Source organism: Cetorhinus maximus, chromosome 20 (genome assembly GCF_964194155.1).
Source record: "Cetorhinus maximus chromosome 20, sCetMax3.hap1.1, whole genome shotgun sequence".
In the NCBI taxonomy this organism is placed as follows: Eukaryota; Metazoa; Chordata; class Chondrichthyes; order Lamniformes; family Cetorhinidae; genus Cetorhinus; species Cetorhinus maximus.
In genome coordinates this window covers 53,421,180-53,440,984 of record NC_135898.1, presented here as the reverse complement: position 1 = coordinate 53,440,984, position 19,805 = coordinate 53,421,180, and the positions used below count along the sequence as shown (strand labels likewise).

The 19,805-nt window shown below is 43.8% G+C and overlaps 1 protein-coding gene across 2 annotated transcripts in view; it reads right to left on the bottom strand.

The window, feature by feature from the left end:
- Positions 1-19,805, bottom strand: part of ablim1b (actin binding LIM protein 1b) — a 266,319-nt gene that overhangs the window by 128,789 nt on the left and 117,725 nt on the right. For both annotated transcript variants that reach the window (XR_013579734.1, XM_078564687.1), the window contains exon 5: positions 496-622. Coding sequence is in view for 1 of the 2 variants with exons in the window: in XM_078564687.1 (XP_078420813.1) it covers positions 496-622 (127 nt within the window). In the remaining variant the exon portion in view is untranslated. The remainder of the gene's footprint in view (positions 1-495; positions 623-19,805) is intronic.

Below are 19,805 nucleotides of genomic sequence, written 5' to 3'. Positions count from 1 at the left end.
ACGTTTACAGATATTAACAGAAGTTGTTGGGGCAAATATTAAAAAGTGAAGCTTGTGTCCAGTACAGTTTGACTCAAACTTTTTAAAACAATAAAATTAATTTGATCAAGTTATTTCCTTAAAAGTGTTCACAAAACCACAAGATAAATATGGATAAGGAAATCCATTGGTCCATATTAACTCAATTGCATCTCAAAAGGTTTCTGCTTCATTATATGGAGAACCAGTGCAGGAGTTGACTGCTCCTTGGATGAAGAACAATTTGCTGACAATTTAACTCTGCCAAGTGATTTAGAAAGACCACTGTGTAATACTGTAATTTTTATTTAATTATTTTTTATTAATCTTCCATTCCAAACACTTGCCATTCAACATCCAAATAATCTTACTGTTAGCAATGCTAGCGTTATAGGACATCAAAATTCAAAATGGAATAAAGAAAGTTAGCCTTTGGATTCTGTGCACCTCAACACAAAGAGTAGAATTAGCACTTACTTGCTGATGTACTCCCCAGTAAGGACCTTCCCACAGGCCTTACACTTGAAGCACCCCAGGTGCCATTGTCTCTCAAGAGCCAGTAAAGCCTGTCCATTTTTAATATCTCTGCCACAGCCTGCACAATCTGAAAGCAGAAACAAGCCTTTGTGAGAAGGCATTTTAAATGATAAAATGTGATCTTCATGCAGATATCTAGACCATATATTTGAGTACCTTACATAATCACCAAAGTTCCTGTATAATTTACCTGAGAATTTGAATGCGGAAGAATACGAACAATTCATACATAACTACTTAACACACTTGTCCTATAATCCTTTGAGTATTATTTTTACACAAGGAATATCATTCTCATCCAGCTTGTTGGGAGAAGTATTATGGATTTGGGAGGATGTCATTCATTCAGAAGGTTTTAAACTAAACAGGAAGGGTGAGGGATCAACCTTGGGTAGAGGTAGCAATTCAAGGTGTAGAGTCGAGACAGGCGAACGAATTAGTAATATGAGAAATGAGGGTTAGAGAATGGCAGGAGTGGACAGAGAGAAAAAAATCTAAGAATACGTCAACAGTCAAGACTAGATGTTACAAAGGTAACAAAAAGACAAAACTGAAGGCTCTCTATCTGAATGCACGTAGCATTCATAACAAAGTAAACGAATTGATGGCCCACATTGAAGTAAATAAATATGATCTGATAGCAATTATGGAGACATGGCTGCAGGACAACAAAGATTGGGTCCTTAATATTGAAGGGTACATGACATTGAAGAAGAATAGGAAGCTAGGAAAAGGTGGAGGGGTAACACTGTTAATCAAAAAGGGCATTGGTGCAATAGTTAGAGATGACTTGGTTCAGGAGCTCAGAATTGGTTTGGGTGGAGATAAGGAATAGTAGGAGAAAAAAGTCATTAGTGGGAGTGGTCTACAGGCCCCCTAACAGTAGCCACAGTGTAGGACAAAGCATTCAAGAGAAAATATTGTGTGCTTGTGATAAAGGGACGACAATAATCATGGGTGATTTTAATCTAAACATAAACTGTAAAAATCAGATTGGCAGTAGTAGCCTGGATGAAGAGTTCTTAGAATGCTTTTGAGATTTCTTCTTAGAGTAGCATGTTCTGGAACCAACCAGAGAACAGATTATATTAGACTTGATGTTGTGTAATGTGACAGGATTAATTAATGGCCTCAGAATAAAGGCACCCCGAGGTAGCAGTGCCATAATATGATTGAATTTTACATCCAGTTTGAAAAGGGAAGAGCGGGTCGAAGACTAGTATCTTAAACTTAAATAAGGGCAACTATATGGGGGTGAAAGCTGAGCTAGCTGAAGTGAACTGGGAAACTAGGCTGGAGGATAGATCAATAGAGAAGCAGTGGCAGACATTTAAAGAGATATTTCAGGGTATTCAGAATAAGTACATTCCTACTATAAAGAAAAATTCTAAAGGTAGGACCCATCACCCGTGGTTAACTAGAGAGGTTAAGGAAAGCATCAAACTTAAGGAAAAAGCATACAACTCCGCAAAGATGAGTGGCAGGACAGATGATTGGACACATATAAAGACTGACAGAGAATGACTAAAAGGTTAATCAGGAGAAAGAAATTAGAGCATGAGAGGAAGCTAGCTAGAAATGTAAAAACGGATAGCTAGAGTTTAGGTATTTAAAAAGGAAAAGACCAAATAAAGTGAGTGTTGGTCCTCTAGAGAATGACAGTGGGGAATTAATAGTAGATAATAAGGAAATAGCAGATGAAATGAACAAATATTTTGCTTCTGTATTCACTATAAAGGATACAAAAAACATTCCAGTAATAGCTGCAAATCAACAGGTAAATGGGAGAAAGGAACTTGGTGAAATTGAAATCACTAGGGAAATGGTACTGAGCAAATTGTTGGAGCTGCAGGCCGGCAAGTCTCCGGGTCCCGATGGACTACATCCTAGGGTCTTAAAGCAGGTGGCTAATGAAGTAGTTGATGCGCTGGTGTTAATTTTCCAAAATTTGCTAGATTCTGGAAAAGTTCCATCAGATTGGAAAGTAGAAAATATAACCCCTCTATTCAAGAAGGGAGGGAGGCAGAAAACAGGTAACTATAGGCCAGTTAGCTTGACATCTGTCCTGGGGAAGTTATTAGAATTGATCATTAAGGAGGTTATACCTGGGTACTTAGAAGTGCTCAAAGCAATAGGGAAGAGTCAGCATGGTTTTGCAAAAGGAAAATCATGTTTAATCAATTTACTGGAGTTTTTTGAAGAAGTATCTAGCGCAATGGATAAAGGGGTGCCTGTAGACATACTGTACTTGGATTTCCAGAAGGCATTTGATAAGGTGCCATATCAAAGATTATTATGGAAAATAAAAGTCCTTAGTATAGTAGATAACATTTTAGCATGGATAGAAGATTGGCTGGCTGGCAGAAAGCAGAGAGTATACATAAATGGGTCTTTTTCTGATTGGCAGGATGTGACGAGTTAAGTCTCACAGGGGTCTGTATTGGGGCCTCAACTTTTTACGATTTACATCAATGACTTAGACAAGGGGAATGAAGACATGGTAGCTAAATTTGCAGGTGACACAAAGATAGGTAGAAAAGTATGTAGTGAAGAGGACATAAGGAGGTTGCAGATGGATATAGATAGGTTGAGTGAGTGGGCAAAGATCTGACAAATGGAATTTAATGTGGGAAAATGTTCACTTCGGCAGGAAGAACAAAAAAGCAGAGAGTTACTTAAATGGACATTGGCTGCATAATTCTGAGGTGCAGAGGGATCTATGTGTTCTAGTACATGAGTCACGAAAAGTTAGTATGCAGGTACAGCAAGTAATTAAGAAGCTAATGGAATGCTATCCTTTATTACAAGAGGGGTTGAACATAAAAGTAAGGATGTTATGCTTCAGTTATACAGGACATTGGTGAGACTGCACCTCGAATACTGTGTGGAGTTTTGGTTTCCTTATTTACAGAAGGAGTAAATGCAATGCAGGCGGTTCAAAGGAAGTTTACTAGATTGATACCTGGAATGAGTGGGGTTGTTTTATGAGGAAAGATTGGACAGATTGGGCTTGTTTCCACTGGAGCTTGGAAGAGTGAGGTATCCAAGATCTTGAACAGGCCTTGACAAGGTGGACATTGAAAGGATGTTTCCTCTTGTGGATGATTCCAGAACTAGGGGGCACTGTTTTAAAATTAGGGGTACGCCCTTTTAGGACAGAGATGAGGAGAAATGTTTTCTCTCAGAGGGTTGTGTGACTTTGGAATTCTCTACCTCAGAAGGTGGTGGAGGCGGGGTCAATGAATATTTTTAAGGCAGAGGTAGATAGATTCCATCTCCCGCGCATCCGCCCTAACACCTTCCTCTCCCTCCCAGAAACATGATAGGGTCCCCCTTGTCCTCACTTATCACCCCACCAGCCTCCACATTCAAAGGATCATCCTCCGCCATTTCCGCCAACTCCAGCATGATGCCACCACCAAACACATCTTCCCTTCACCCCCCCTGGCGGCATTCTGTAGGGATCGTTCCCTCCAGGACACCCTGGTCCACTCCTCCATCACCCCCTACACCTCAACCCCCTCCCATGGCACCTTCCCATGCAACTGCAGAAGGTGCAACACCTGCCCCTTTACTTCCCCACTCCTCACCTTCCAAGGGCCCAAACACTCCTTTCAAGTGAAGCACCATTTCACGAACACTTCCCTCAATTTAGTCTACTGCATTCGCTACTCCCAATGCGGTTTCCTCTATACTGGAGAGACCAAACGCAGACTGGGTGACCGCTTTGCGGAACACCTTCAGTCTGTCCGTAAGCATGACCCAGACCTCCCTGTCGCTTGCCATTTCAACACACCATCCTGCTCTCATGCCCACATGTCCATCCTTGGCCTGCTGCAATGTTCCAGTGAAGCTCAACGCAAACTGGAGGAACAGCACCTCATCTTCCGACTAGGCACTTTACAGCCTTCCGGACTGAATATTGAGTTCAACAACTTTAAATCATGAGCTCTCTCCTCCATCCCCACCCCCTTTCCGATCCCCCTTTTCTCCAAAAATTTATATATATTTTTCTTTTCCCACCTATTTCCATTATTTTTAAATGTATTTCCATCCATTGTTTTATCTCTACCTTTTAGCCTATTTCGATCCCTTCCCCCCACCCCACCCCCACTAGGGCTATCTGTACCTTGCTCATCCTGCTTTCTACCCTTAATGTCACCTATTAGCACATTTCTTAGCTAATATCACCACCGTCAACACCTCTTTGTCCTTTTGTCTATGACATCTTTTGGCAATCTCCAACTATCACTGGCCCTCTATCCAGCTCTACCTGTCCCACCACCCCTTAAACCAGTTTATATTTCACCTGTCTTCTATTTTTCCTTAGTTCTATTGAAGAGTCATACGGACTCGAAATGTTAACTGTATTCCTCTCCACAGATGCTGCCAGACTTGCTGAGTTTTTCCAGGTATTTTTATTTTTGTTTTTGTTGTAGGTAGATTCTTGTTCGGCAATGGAAGCAAAGGTTATCAGGATTAGATGGGAATGTGGAAATCAAAACACAAGATGATCAGCCATGATCTTATTGAATGGCAGAGCAGACCCGAGGGGCCAAATGGTCTACTCCTGCTCCTATTTCTAATGTCTGTATGTAGTTCCTCAACATTGGAGAAGAGCTACTGCAAATAAAAATTAAATTAAACAGCAAGGATTACTCACAATGCAGGTAAAATAATTCTTAAAGACTTAGCAATGGCTTAGTAAGTAAATTCTGTGAAAGCTGAACCTTACAGACTAGGGGAGTCCCAATTCAATTAATTGTCTGTACACGGCTGAATTCAGCCGAGGTGCCAGTAGAGGTCACAGTGCCCCTTAGTTAGGAAGTGTAAATTGCCCGTGGTTCTCTGGTGAAAGTGGATATTGTTTATGGAGAGAATGAAGCTTGGCTGAATGATGCCACCCAAGAAGAACAATCAACATCAAGACCTAATCACAAACTCTTTAGGGGAGAATCTTCTCCCCGTTGTGGGGGAGTGGGCGCAGGCGGGTGCACAGCCGATCGTTGCCCGCAATCGGCTGCGCGCCACCATTTTACGTGGGCGCGCCCAGCGTGACGTGCACCTGGAAGCTCTGAGCGCTCCCTGTGTGGGCAGGGGCAATAGGCTGAGTCAGGGCCTGCTCTCTTTCGCACACACGCGCGAAAGATCGCAGAAATCTCCCTGAGGCAAAGAGCTGCCTCAAGGAGATTAGTTTGAGTTTCAAAATTTTAACAAAGAAAAAAAATATTTAGGGCATATCCACTCATGTGAAAGTGTCACATGAGCTGGGATATGTCTATTAATTTTAATGAAAATCTTTATTTCACTTATAAATTATTCATGAAACCTCATCCTGCCCGTGAATGAGGTTTCATGAAAAATGCAAAGGCCGCCTGGGCTCTTTGTCCGCCCGCCAACCTTAAGGTTGGATGGGCAGCTATGTTAAGTGGTTTCATTGGTTTTTAAATGGCCTTAATAGGCCTTTGACAGTTCGGTGGGCACGCAGCTGATTCCGCAGAGTGCACACCATCCGAACTGAAAATCGGAACGACGCACAGTGATGTTGGGATGCACGCCCGACATCACCGCGCATCATTTAATGCATCGACGAGCGGGCCCCGCCACCACTCGCCGAGCTGAAGATTCTGGCCTTAATTTTTCAATTAAACCTTGGCAGGGATGAATAATGTAGATGGAACAGAGACATAGTTTACCTCATCACTAACCCACATGCTGTGAAATTAGGAAATGTTCATGGAGGTTTGAGAGACAGACAAACGGACAGACTAATACAGAAAGAAAGAATGTGCATCTGAGCATATATGAACGTGACTGTGGCTGCCTTTAACTGTACATAATGGCCAATCTATGAGCACCAATGCAAGTAAATGCATGTTTGGACATGTACCTAAGCTCAAGCATACATGTGTGTGAGTGCATCGGTTTATGTGAGTCTATCTACATGGATGAAAGTGCACTCAAGTCTCGGCAGTGTGTCTGTTTGGAGTAAGCAGCAGAGCCAAATAGCAGATATCAAAGCAGATCATTCTCAAACCTCTGAAGACAGGAGATTCAGGGATTAGTCCCTGGCAGTGCTACATAAATGTCTTAATATTAATACATTGTTAAAAAACAGACAGCTTCTAGACCATTAATTCATCTTCAGTGGATAGTGCAAAATCACTACAAATCAAACGTCTTGTTTAGATTGGGTTGGATTTGTGTTTATTTTGAACAATAATGGATTCACTCATGCATTGTCTTGCCAAAGTGATTACAAGCTGGATAGAGTAATTAAGGAATGAGCACGGAGGCTGAGTTCAGCAATCTTGCAGTCCATTCTAGCTCTGGCAAGAAAGAAAGTGCACAGCTCATTCATTAGGAGCCACTTAATCATTCCTTTATAATTTTTTTTCCCTTTTTTGTTATTATAAACATTTTTTTTTCAATACTCTGCCAGTTAAATAGTAACACTGCCCATCTTATAGGTACTATTCAGTCATTAATCCAAGGAAAATTGTCTTTCGTGCCTTTGAGAGGGAAGATGGGGAGAACATTAGAAAAAAAATTGAAAAGATTTGGTGACCCGATCTCTGGGCTTTGTCATAATTTACCAACACAATGTACCCTGGAGTGGGTTTGTGAATTGATTTACTACCCAATGACTCCCCAAACTTATCTTACCTCTCTGAGAATCCAGATAAGTGCTTAAAGAGAATAAACTGCTGGGGAGTCCTTTGTCCTATGCTGCCAACATGGTACAAAATGAATGTAGAAAATATCTGGCAATGGTGTTTGGCAACAGGACTGACTTAAAAGAGCTGAAACAAATGGCCAAATAAATAAATGAGACTGGCGTTTTAACTAATTGATTCTTAAACAATGCCTCATTTTTTTTTCAATAATTTATATAGATTCTTCTTTTCCCACCTATTTCCATTATTTTTAAATCTACAACTAATACTTTGTTATTCTTTCCACCCCACCCCCACTAGAGCTGTACCTTGAGTATCCTGCCATCCATTCTTAATTAGCATTTTTCTTAGATAATATCACCACCTTCAACACCTCTTTGGTCCTTTTGTCTGTGACATCTTTTGATTATCTGCTCCTATCACTGCTTGCTTGTCCCCACAACCACCCCACCCTCAACTTCTCTCTCCCCCCGCCCCCCACCTTAGACCAGCTTATATTTCACCTCTCTCCTAACTATACTTCAGTTCTGCCGAAGGGTCATGAGGACTCGAAACGTCAACTGTTTTCTTCTCCACCAATGCTGCCAGACCTGCTGAGTTTTTCCAGGTAATTCTGTTTTTGTTTTGGATTTCCAGCATCCGCAGTAGCTTTTAGCTTTTTGTTTTTACCTCATTTTTTTCTTTGTTTTTTGATGAAATTGCCATTTGCCTTTTTTAGCAGAACTATGTATCAATAAAGAATGCAGTAAATTAAATTTTGAGTGACAGATATTGCTTCATCAAGTTAACTGCATCGATGTTGGAATTCAACTTCATTGCCAAACATACTATCTACATTTAAAGTGAAGGATAATTTAGGAAATAGCTCCCTGGGTTTGTGATATGGCATCTTAATGATGTCAGTCAAATAAAAATGTGACATTATTAAACATTAGCAAATACCTGAAGCCTATAAACATTTCATGAGATCCTTAAAGAACATTTAACTTTGGTCATCATGCTAACATCTATATATGCAGCCCAAAACGGAAAGCACACATCATGAATTAACTAATTCATCACTGTTTCTCAACTATTTTGTATAGACCAAAAAAAGAGTTCCAGTGATGACATGTCTGCATTAACAATTTGAAATCAGGCATTTTCTATCAAAATTGTGTTGTTGAAATCTTGTTCCAATCATTACCATTTATGAAGCCTGTTCACTTTAATTAAACCAAAAACTGCTGACCTCTGGTAAACTAATAAGTTTTTTAATTCTATCATTCTAGGCTGTTATTGGTCTTAAACTGGTATTAAATGGTATGAACTTGTATATTTTAACTTTTGGATTTTAGAAATTCAACGTCAAGGCTATCCCTGTAATGTAAATACCTTTGATGAACTAGCCTTTCTAGAGATCAATAGTTATGATAATGATGGTATGTCTACTGGAAAAATAGTTTAAAAAAAATATTTTTCTCTCCATACCCTTCAGGCATGACTGACTTCGACTGATTAAACTAAATCCAACATTATAAAATATGCAATCAATGGATTCAATTCATTTATCATCTTCTACTATCTAGATTTATCGTTTGGTGCCATCTATTATTTTCGAAACTTTGTTGGACTCTACTCAGCTATTTACTGATTTTCTCCATTGGATATAATCAATAACAGCATCCCGCACTTAACTGGCACCTTTAACATTGAAAAATGTCCCGGGATGCGCCTTCAAAACAAAACATGACTGATGTGGTTATTGTGTCAAAGGAGGAGATATTAGGAGGGGTGATGAATCAACGGCAAACAATTTTAAGCTCTGTTTTGAGAATTGCTGTCGTTCCTCCCAGACTAGAATCATCCTTAAATTCTCTTAATTTAATACTTAGCTTAATTTCTTCGCAGTGGGTAAGCTATTTTGGCTATTTCCCTGTCTCAGTTACAAACAGCACATTATTGCTCAGAGAACTATAATTAGTGAATTTTTGGGCTTATCCTTTTTTACTCTAGCATGTTCAATTATGCATCTTTCCTGGGGAAGATAACGAACCAAATATAACATTTATCTGTCAAACTCAAAACAACAGATCCCTAACTGGTCATGTCAATGTCTGCACCAAAATCATTTAATATGTGTATACTAATTTGGACCACAGAGATCATAGTACAGACTATTTCAATGAGAAATGTTTCATTGTAACATTGAGTATCAAAGACATATATTTGTGTGATGGTAAAATGAACTCCAGGTCAACACAACTGTCTTCAATGCATGGGCAGTAAACTGGCAAAGGAAATCATCCATTTTTTATAGAATTCATCCAACTCTCATCCCATAGATCTCATGAGGCAGAACTTAACTCATCCCCACTGATGCCAGCTGAACCATTTAACACTCCGAGGAACATTAATCGGCTGAAGGCGAGGCCTCCGCCCCTTACTCAGGAGGAAATCTCAGCTCAGACAGCTGCTGGCCGTAGTCCCAGTAGCGCCACCAGGAGTGGGTGTCTTGCGTGAGAGGTCAGAGGGGTGGGAGCACTTGACGGGGGGAGGGGGAGAGGTGGTCCTCCAATTGGGAAAAGGGGCGCCTTTCCTGTCCAAGGCCCGAGCAGGCTAACCTGCTGGACTTCTCCCCCCTCCCTGACATCCTCCCACCAGCTTCAAAATTGAGGCCAGGTGGGAAGCAGCCCTTAAGTGGTCATTTAAGGGCCTCAATTGGGGCAAGGGTGAGCAGGCTGCCCTAGGACTCGCCCACCCAGACCTCCCCCCCACAACCCCCATAAAATTGCGGACAGGTTGGAGGTGAGTGGGGCAGCAGCAGGTAGGCCACCCATGTAATTTTATGGGCATGCCAGCCTGCAACCCACTGGTGAGGGAACTGTAAAATTCTGCCCTTGGAAAATAAAGCGCAGCAAAAAGGTATCAGAGTAAAGTGAGGCAGAACATTTCTCAAATGTCACATGACATCACATTATGCTATACCTCGGGCGATAGGCATGTTTTAATACTCAGCTAATGCAGTGTTGTGCATTAAAATTCAAAAGGTCAAAGGCATAAACTAAATTGACAAGAAATAATTCCAAAAATGTTAGTAAATAATTTCTGTATCTAATGGGCTAACCTACTTTCTCCCATAACTAGCAATCTACATGAAATGATCTGAATCGTACCTACTCAATCACTCTGCTGCTACCTTAAATCAGATGTATACTGGAGATTGACACATGCTGCAAGGTAAACTATCGCCAGAGGTAAGAATCGGGTAAGTGCAGGCTGATTGTAAAGCTTTTACTGTCACATGAAAAACAGGATAAAGAGTAATTTTCCACATTCTGCTCCTGGCAGAAAGCATCACAAGCTGAGAATGCAGGCTGGAACATTGGCCTCACAGGACATTGAGCAGGCTACTGCTGAAATGTGCTGTTAATGATCATGTCCAGTGCAAAAAGCTGTGGACAATATATTGGGCAACTCACAAGCTAGTTATTCATTATTAAATTCATTGCAGAAGACTGGGTCACAAAAACCTCCTGATGGTCTGGTGGGTAACCTCACTACCAAGTGCAGTGCTGAGCCACAGATCCAGGTCTACATTCTGCTGTCTTGGCCGATATCAGCAAGGTGGCAGCGGGAACAACACTATTGGCTAAAGTGTGCCTGGGCCAAAGAGAAGTAGTAGTTAGAAGGGTTCCCATCACTGATCAATGGTCAATGGTCTGTGCTGTAAAATGTGTGCATGCAGATATTGGGCAATGATAGAATATTATTGTGATGTCCTCCATGGTCAAATAAGCTGTAGGAACTCACTGTTAAGACCCATCCATTAAAGAAATGAGCATTTGGGTGGAATACTTTAGGAATGACAACAACAATAGAGCTATGCCCCAGCATGGGAAGGCCCTTCAGGAGAAGAGGGAAAATAACTGGACCATATAATCACATTATTCTATACAACAAAGAGCCCAACAAATGGAAAGCGTCACACTATTCAGAAGTGACAAGAAACAGTCAGAGGTCAAGAGTCACCTCAAGTTGCAGTCAGTCACAATTTGGTACCAGGTAACAGAGGAAGAATTTTCAGAGCAGGTTACCTGGCTGGCTGCCCTCTGTCACCAAATGGGAGACAAGTGGGGCCAATAAGAGTGGAAGAAGAGATAGACCTGAAAGGTTGGGTGGAATTTTCCATTTATGAGACCAAGTGCGGCAGTGGGCAGTTTCAGCAGCGCCCACCCCGCTGGCCGGAATGGCGGGAATTCGTGCCCAATTCCGTGCTTGGAAGCTCATTAATTATGCACATGCAAGTATCGGCCCGAAACACCTGACGTGTCAGGAACTGATTCGTCCACCCGCCGTCAGCTGGTGGGGTCGAAGGTCCGGGTACCACATTTAAATGCCAGTCCAACACATAATCTCATTCTTTCCAGCCCACATGTCCCCAGAACACGTGCAGAGATGTCTTCCAGCACAAAAGGCGGCCTCAAAAAGAAGGCTGCACCCTGCTTCAGCCACCAGGACCTCCGGTCAGAGTAGTGTGGGTGCACAGTCATGTCCTGTATCCTAGAGATGGCTCCAGGAAGCACACCAGCCTCACTTCCGCAGCAAGAGGATGAATGACCTCAGCCACTTCACCAGGTCAACCTTCGAATCCCTCCAATATCCAACTCTCATCATGGCATCATGCACTCAAAAGGCTACTCTCTTCAGGGATCTCACACAACCATTAGTGGGGCACACACATCAACACTCATTCTCTCACCGAGACTTTTGCATCACCACCATCCCATCTATCATATTGCTCACACTCCATCCTCCGGCCCTTCTGGGGAAAGCTCATCACACACAGGGGACATGTCTCTCACCCAACGTCTGCTCCATCCCTTCTCATCAAGTTCCTTTCTTTCTTGTTCATACAGGCTAAGCTGGTATACAACAGGCGCAAAAGATCGCAGACCGGGGGAGGGATGGCCGACATCATTGTCCTCACTGAGTTTGAGGAGGCTGCAGCTGAGCTAGCTGGGAAGGACAGGAATCGCTCCTGTGGGGAAGGGGAGATCGGCCTCTCCCAGCAACCCAGTACGGATCACAGCTCCATCACTTCTTCAAATCCTGACAATCACAGTGACTCACATGCAGTCTTATATAGCTCATGCTCATTAAATGAAACTCTATTTTCTAGCCACGAGAAGATCGAGGCCCACAAGCCAGTCGAGCACCAGTCCAAACCCCCAGACCATGTCTGAAGAGGAAGCTTTGGAAGAACCGTCACGGCAATCACATGCACCCTCCACCAGCTCAGAGACAGACGACAGGCTCGGGTTCACTTTCTGGAGAACACTTCACTGACACGTCCCTGCAGCTGTCGGAGGCAGGGACAGCCCAGGTCTCTGGCACTCGGAGGGCTATTGGAGACCAGCCACCCGCTCCGTCCGAGTCTGGAAGTGGCCGTCAACTCAATGCTGAAGATACAACGACAGGCGGCGGAACATCAGGCAGAAATTCGACAGTCAGTCAGCAGACTAGAGCGAACGATGGAGGAGTCTGTCCGCGTTCTGTCTGATGTCATCACTCCGACATGCGAGAGCCTCGAAGTCGTCATGGGAAGGCTGGCGACCATCAAGGAGACCTTAGTCCAGCAGGTCTTGCTGAATTTGCGCTCAGCCCTGCACTCCATGGCCACACACCCTGGTAGGCACAACCAGGATGTAGGTGATATGGGGATGAGGCACCTTGACCTCCCTCCAGGTGCACCATCTCCTGCATGAGTCAGGGCTGGGCCCTCAGGCACCTACAGGGAGGGTGAGCTTCATCCGGACACCCCAGGGGCCTCCTCTCAGGACACTCCAAGGGTGTGCATCTGCTCACAGCCCCCTCTGCCTGTGACCCCATTCACTCCAGCATCTCAGGCTGCTGAGGGTGCATCTGTCCCTGAGCAGGTGACCCTTATTAGGCTGGAGCCCTCCAGGCCTCAGGCCACAAGAGGACATCCACCAAGGTTATCGCAGACACCAGGACATAGCAGTCAGCAGGCTGTCTCCACATCTACTGCGGATGTCAGGGCTGCACCCAGGCGTAGCAGTAGGATTAGGAAGGTTAAGAAAAACTGATGTCACTTTGGGTCACAGGTGTGCTATACGTGTGAAGAAATTGCACTTTTGTGAATAAATTTGATGGTTGTGAATATTTTGGGCAGCTGAAGGCATTGTGATTTTGTACATTGGGATCCTCTTATGTTGAGGTTTATCCAACCTCCCACTCAGTGATAGTGTACCACTGTGAGATTACCATTCCTGTGATGTCAACCTCAGTAGAACTAGTCTCCGCACCCTTGTGAGATGTCAGGGAGATGTGTTTAAATCTTTATTTGAAGTGTGTGATGTAAGCGTTTCTAATCCTTCTTCCTCAAGGAACATCATTGAGTGAGGGCAGCTCATCAGCATTGTTCTTCCAGCAGCATTTGTGCATCCTCAGTGGTAGTAACAGAAGACAAGGCATGCATGGGAGGAGGAGATCCCTAGGCAGGTCCACATCTCAGTCGCAACATGTTTGCATCATTAGATGGTGACAAAGCCTTCAAGTCCTCTCTCGCATCGTTCTTGTTCTTCCGTAGTCTCTCAGTTCCCAGAGTGAGTTCACTCACAGGACCCCACGGACCAAAGCAGAGATCAAGGCCTGGTGATTCATGAGGCCAGAATGCACAAGTGTGAATGCAGGACTTGTTCTTGCTGCAAATGGGTGGACATCCCCTGAGATGAAAGAGAATGGCATTGAGGGCTAGGAGAGATGTGGTCATATTCCCTCACTTAACTTTACTCTTCATGGAGTCTGTCAGCAATTAAAGTAACACGGGTATGTCTCCCACGCCTTCCTTCCTTCATGGCATGACCATGCTCATACTGACCCTAAGCAGCCTCCTGACATTCCTGGGCCTCTGGATCTTCATCCTCCAATGAGCTCGCATCCTCCTCCAGTTCATCCTCTGGCAGGGGTTCACCTCTTTGCATTGCCTGATTGTGAAGGGTGCAACACACAGCAATAATGCGGAAACCCTATCGGGAGCGTATTGGAGTGAGCCACCTGAGTGGTCCAAGCATCTGAAACATATCTTCAGAAACCCTATGGTCTGCTTGATAAGGGAGCATGTGGAGCTGTGAGAAAGCGTTGTACCTCTCCTCGGAACAACTCTGAGGATCACTGGTGTCATCAGCCAGCGTTTCAGTGAGTGCCCCCTACACCCAAGCAGCCATCCCTGCAGACATAATGGCCCCTTGAAAATCTCAGGCACCTGGGAGTGACTCAAGATGTAGGAGTCATGGCAACTCCCAGGGTACCGTGCACAAATGTGCAGTGGCTTCCGGTGATCATGCACCAGTTGCACGTTGACGGAATGATAGCCCTTGCGGTTTATAAACATCAGGGCTGCTGCCATGGAGCCTGTATAGCCACATGGGTGCAGCCTATTGCACCTTTCACTCTTGGGAAGCCTGAGATGGTGGCGAAGCCGGCGAATCTTGCAGCCTAGCTAACTTCATCCAGAGCAAACCTGACTTAATGATGGGCCTTCCTGTAAAGGGCATCTGTGACCTCCTTTATGAATCGATGTGTTGTGGACTGAGAGATGTCGCACAGGTCCCCTTTTGATACTTAGAAAGGCCCAGAAGCAAAGAAATTGAGCGCTGTGGTCACCTTCAAAGCCACTGGCAGGGGATACCCTCCAACTCCACCTGGCGTCAGGTCTTCACGAAGAATAGGGCATATATGATGTACCAGAGCTCGGGACAAGCGCAGGCATGCATGGTATTGTCTCTCACTCATTTGCATATAGGAGACTCTTCTACAATAAACCCTAGGTCTGGCGATTCGCCTCCATTGTCTGGATCTCTCTTCCTGACCCTCCTGAACATGGTCTGGCTCCACTTGACCATGTCGCTCAGGGTGGCCTCCTGCTGGAGCTGAGTGCAGTCTCCCTCCTTCACTTCCTCCATTGTATTAGGATCCTGACAAAGGCAGCATTGAGCCCTGGATCCATATTTGCTTTTGCCTTCTCTCTGAAAGGAAACATGGATGGCATTAATGATTCAAGAGGTAGAAAGTGAAGTTCAGAAGATGAAACACATGGAAACTGTAAGGATCCATAGTTTTTCCTGTCCTACTTGCATGGTGGCTGATGCCACCTTGTCCCTGAAACATTAGCACACACATCGATGGCATCGCAGATATGTAGCATCTTGAGCCCTGCGTGGGATGCTAAAGTTTAATTGAGATGAGTGACCCAACCTAGCTCTGTGCTCCAAGCTCTAATGTGGAATATTAATGACCAGTCAGTTGCTCATGGTCAATGAGTGGATGCCCTTTGGCCCGTTCGGAGTGTCAAATCTGGTGAATACGTGACAGGCCTTCACTGATGGAATACCATATATGGTACAGCTGTGCCTCCTTTACTATAGCCTGCATTCCCAAATTCTATATTCCTATGTGTTACTCTTGAGATGCAGCAACTGTGATGTGAAGCCACCGAGTTCTGAGTAGCCCCTTAACAGTGCTAATGAAGCCATTGGCTTTCAGTGGCTTTCATCGTAAGAAGATCTTCCTTCTTTCTTTCTAAGCACAATCCTGTCCACTCTTGTGCCAACAACAATTTAGAGGGCAACCCCAGAAAGGCCCACTTGTGTTTGCCCTTCCCCCTCCCTGCCATTCCACAGCCTTCCACCCCCATTACCCATCTTGTGTTCATCATCCCCACCCTCGCCTCACATCTCACCCCCGGTTGAAGTGCTAATTTTGAAAGTGTAGTTCTGCCTGACTACCACTGCACAGTGGTGTTCTCATGGACAAGGGTCTCAGCCACTGGCAGTAGAAGACCCCTGCACCCCCCGGCCCTGGCCGCAGTACTGGTTACTGTCTGAAAGTTGAGGCCTGCATGAGTTCTGCACACAATGGTGTTCTTCGGGACAACGTAGGCAAAGAGCAGACTAAGCCTGCAACCCCAGCAGTGTGGCGTTCATTGCAACAAGACCGGTGCAGCGCTATGTCAGGTAGGCTACTTATGTCATACTCAACTTGAAGCTACAGGCAAACTGAGGCTCGACTTGTGCACGTCACCCTTTTCAAATGGGTTTGAGGCTGACATAATTTCCCACTGGTGTGGCACAAGATTGGAAAGCGTGGCAAGATTCTGGCAAGCAGCTGTTTTAATGAGTATTCATGAAATATTAATGAATGTAAATGGCGTTCACGCCACTAATCAGCAGGATAACCGACCTGCCATCGGAAATTGCAAACTGTTTTCACGCTGGCAGATTTCCAACTTTTTGCCTGCCGCTGGGTTCTCTGCTCCCGCCTGCCATGAAACCTGCCGTGAGCAGGAAGGGAAAATTCTGCCCGACAACTCTGCTTCTCTTTCCATGGATGCTGCCTGACCTGCTGAGTATTTCCAGCATTTTAGATTCCCAACTTCTGCAGTACTTTGCTTTTGCAAAACCTTGGTTCTGGCTCTAAGAATGGCAGGATCTCATGGCCAAACATCAGGGGCCAGCAACCTTCCTGAAATTAGAAATTCAATTTTCCACATAATGTCACTTGTTCAATCCCTTTGTTTTTCTGCATCAATACATTCAGTTTACTGCTGGTTCTGAAAATTACACACTAGATGGCAGTCTTGGATTATAGGACACAACAATTCCAGTTAGGACTGTTAAAGACAATCGAGGTGAAAGTGGCAGCTCATTCTATACACTGCCCAATTTAAATGGAAAAGAAAATTGGGAAGAGTTCACAACAAGCTGTTAATGTGCCATTGATAATTTTGCCCTAGACAAATTTCAACTTCCCTCCCCCAGCCCACCCCACCCCTCAAGCTTTGTTATATGAATCAAACAGAAAGGAATCACGGCTATTTCCTCTTGTGGAATATTTAATTTCTATGTTGAATCAATCCATGTTATTTTCCAATTGCAAGAGTTATTTGTAGATTATCAGGAATTGGATCAACATAATCTAAATCTGGATCGCAAACATGTACCATAAAATCATGAATTTTACAACAGGTCAGGCCATTCAGTCCATCATGCTGGGATCTGCTGTCTAAAACAACTTCCACTTAGTTCCTGTCCTTCCCTCCATCCTTTTAACTTTTCTTTTACAAATATTTATATACTTCCCTTTCAAAAGCTATTTTTCATTCTTTTAATGATTCTAAATTTTATGTCCTTTAATTATTGACCCACTAACCAATGGAATCCCTATTTACCTTATCGACAAATACATGAATAGGATGGGAATAGAGGGAGTGCAAAATGTTTTAGTTGACGGGTAATATGATCGGCACAGGCTTGGAGGGCCGAAGGGCCTGTTCCTGTGCTGTACTTTTCTTTGTTCTTTATTATCAAAAGTTTCAGCATCTCATTCAGATCCCTGCCTCTTAACCATCTTTGTTTTAACATAGAGAGCTACGGTTTCTCTAATCTCTCCTGAAAGCCAAAGCCTTTCATCCCTAGTATCAGTTTAGTGAAATTCTTTTTACCATCTCCACAGTCTTGACATCTTTCCTAGAGTTGGACACCCAAAACTGGACAAAAGATTCTAACTGTCGCCTAACCAATGATTTTTATAAATTTAGCATTACTTCTGCTTTTGTACTCTATAACCCTAATTATAGCATTGGAAGTGTTTCTTCAGCACAGAGTTCTAGTCCAGTTTCCATGTTTGTACATCAACTCCCTCCATTTCCTCCTCCCCACTTTCTCATCCTCTTCCTGTGGACCTACAATCCCATGGGCCTGCTCCTCAACTTGCTACATGCTCATTTCTCTTTGGATGGCAAAACTGTGCAGAATGCAGCAGACAGTGATGATTTTCGAGACTTTGTACAGACTATAAAGCAATACCCTGACTAAGGGGTTCAGACAACAGAATCAACAACAGCTTGCATTAAATAGTACCTTTAACATAGTAAAACATTGCATTATCAAACAAAATCTGACACCGAGCCACATAAGTAGATAGCGGGGAACGTGACCAGTAACTTGGTCAAAAATGTAGGTTTCAAGAAGTGGCTGAAAGAGAGAGAAGTAGAGACACATAGAGGTTTATGAAGAGTATTCTAGATCCTAGGGCCCAGGCATCTGAAGGCATGGTCACTGAGCGATCAAAATCAGGGATGTGCAAGGGACCAGAATTGAAGGAGTGCAGAAAATCTTAGAGGTTGGTGAGGCTGGAGGAGGCTACAGTGATACAGTGAGCCATGGAGGGAGATTTGAAAACAAGGATGACAATTTTAAAATTGGGGCGTTGCTAAGCCAGGAGCCAATGTAGGTCAACAAGCACAGGGGTGATAGGTGAATTAGACTTGCTACTAATTACTATACAGACAGCAGAGTTTTCGATGAGTTCAAGCTAATGGAGGATGCTGGCCGGTCAGTAGAGCATTGGAATAGTTAAGTTTAGGGGTAACAAAGGTATAGGATGGGCTTTCAGCAGCAGATGAACCAAAGTAGCTGCAGAGACAGATGATGTTCATTCGGTGGAAGAAAGCTGTCTTGATGAGGGGGCAGATCTGTGGTCAGAAGTTCATCTCAGGGTCAAATAGGATGCCAAAGTTGCAAACATTTTGGTTCAGCCTTAGGCAGCGATCAGGGAGAAGGATGGAGTCAATGTTTAGTGTCAGTGACAGCATCTACAAAATGACTCATATCTTCTGCCTTAATTTTTCTTTTAAATTTAATAAGTTGACAATATCAAACCATCGTTAAGCATATTTTGAACACTGTTATTTAAGGTATCTTGCTAGGCAATAATGCTTTAACCAGAACAACTTAATTCCAAAGATAGAAAGTGTGTCTACAGTTTCAAAAGGTTACAAATGACAATTAAACATATCATAAAAGATCAGGGAGGAAGACAGAAACACAGCCTTTAAAAAAAACTATCGGTCCAGGAGATGGAAGACTGAAAGACAAGTATAACCATAGGACTGGCGGCAGTGAAAAGTACAGCTAATGGATTCAGAATGTACACAGCTAAGGGGGAGTGATAACAAAGCACAGTGCAGAGTACAGGGAAGACAGGGGACAAAACACAGTGCAAGAGACTGGGAAAGAGTGGACAAAATAGGGCAGGAGACTGGGCAGAGAGTAGATAAAACAGGGCAGAGGACTGGGGAGAGGACAAAACACAGTGCAGGGGGTTGATATGGCAATCACCTTTTAAAGACAATTGCTAGTTAAACAGCTGATGAGCGTTGATTATCCCATCTAAATAGAATAAAAAGATACAGCTGGAACATTTTGTGTGGAAGCTACTTGGAAGTTAGTAACACTAAGGAGATGTATACAAAATAAACTAGCTTGAACCAAAAGACCAGCCTGGATTAATTATTTCACCACAACCTCTTATTGTGAGTAACACAGGGGATTGGGGAGCGAGTGGACAAAGCACGGTGCAGGGGACCGAGGAGCGAGAGGACAAAACACAGTGCGGGGGACCAGGGAGAGAGAGAGGACAAAACACAGTGCGGGGAACTGGGGAGAGAGAGAGGACAAAACACAGTGCGGGGAACCGGGGAGAGAGAGAGGACAAAACACAGTGCAGGGG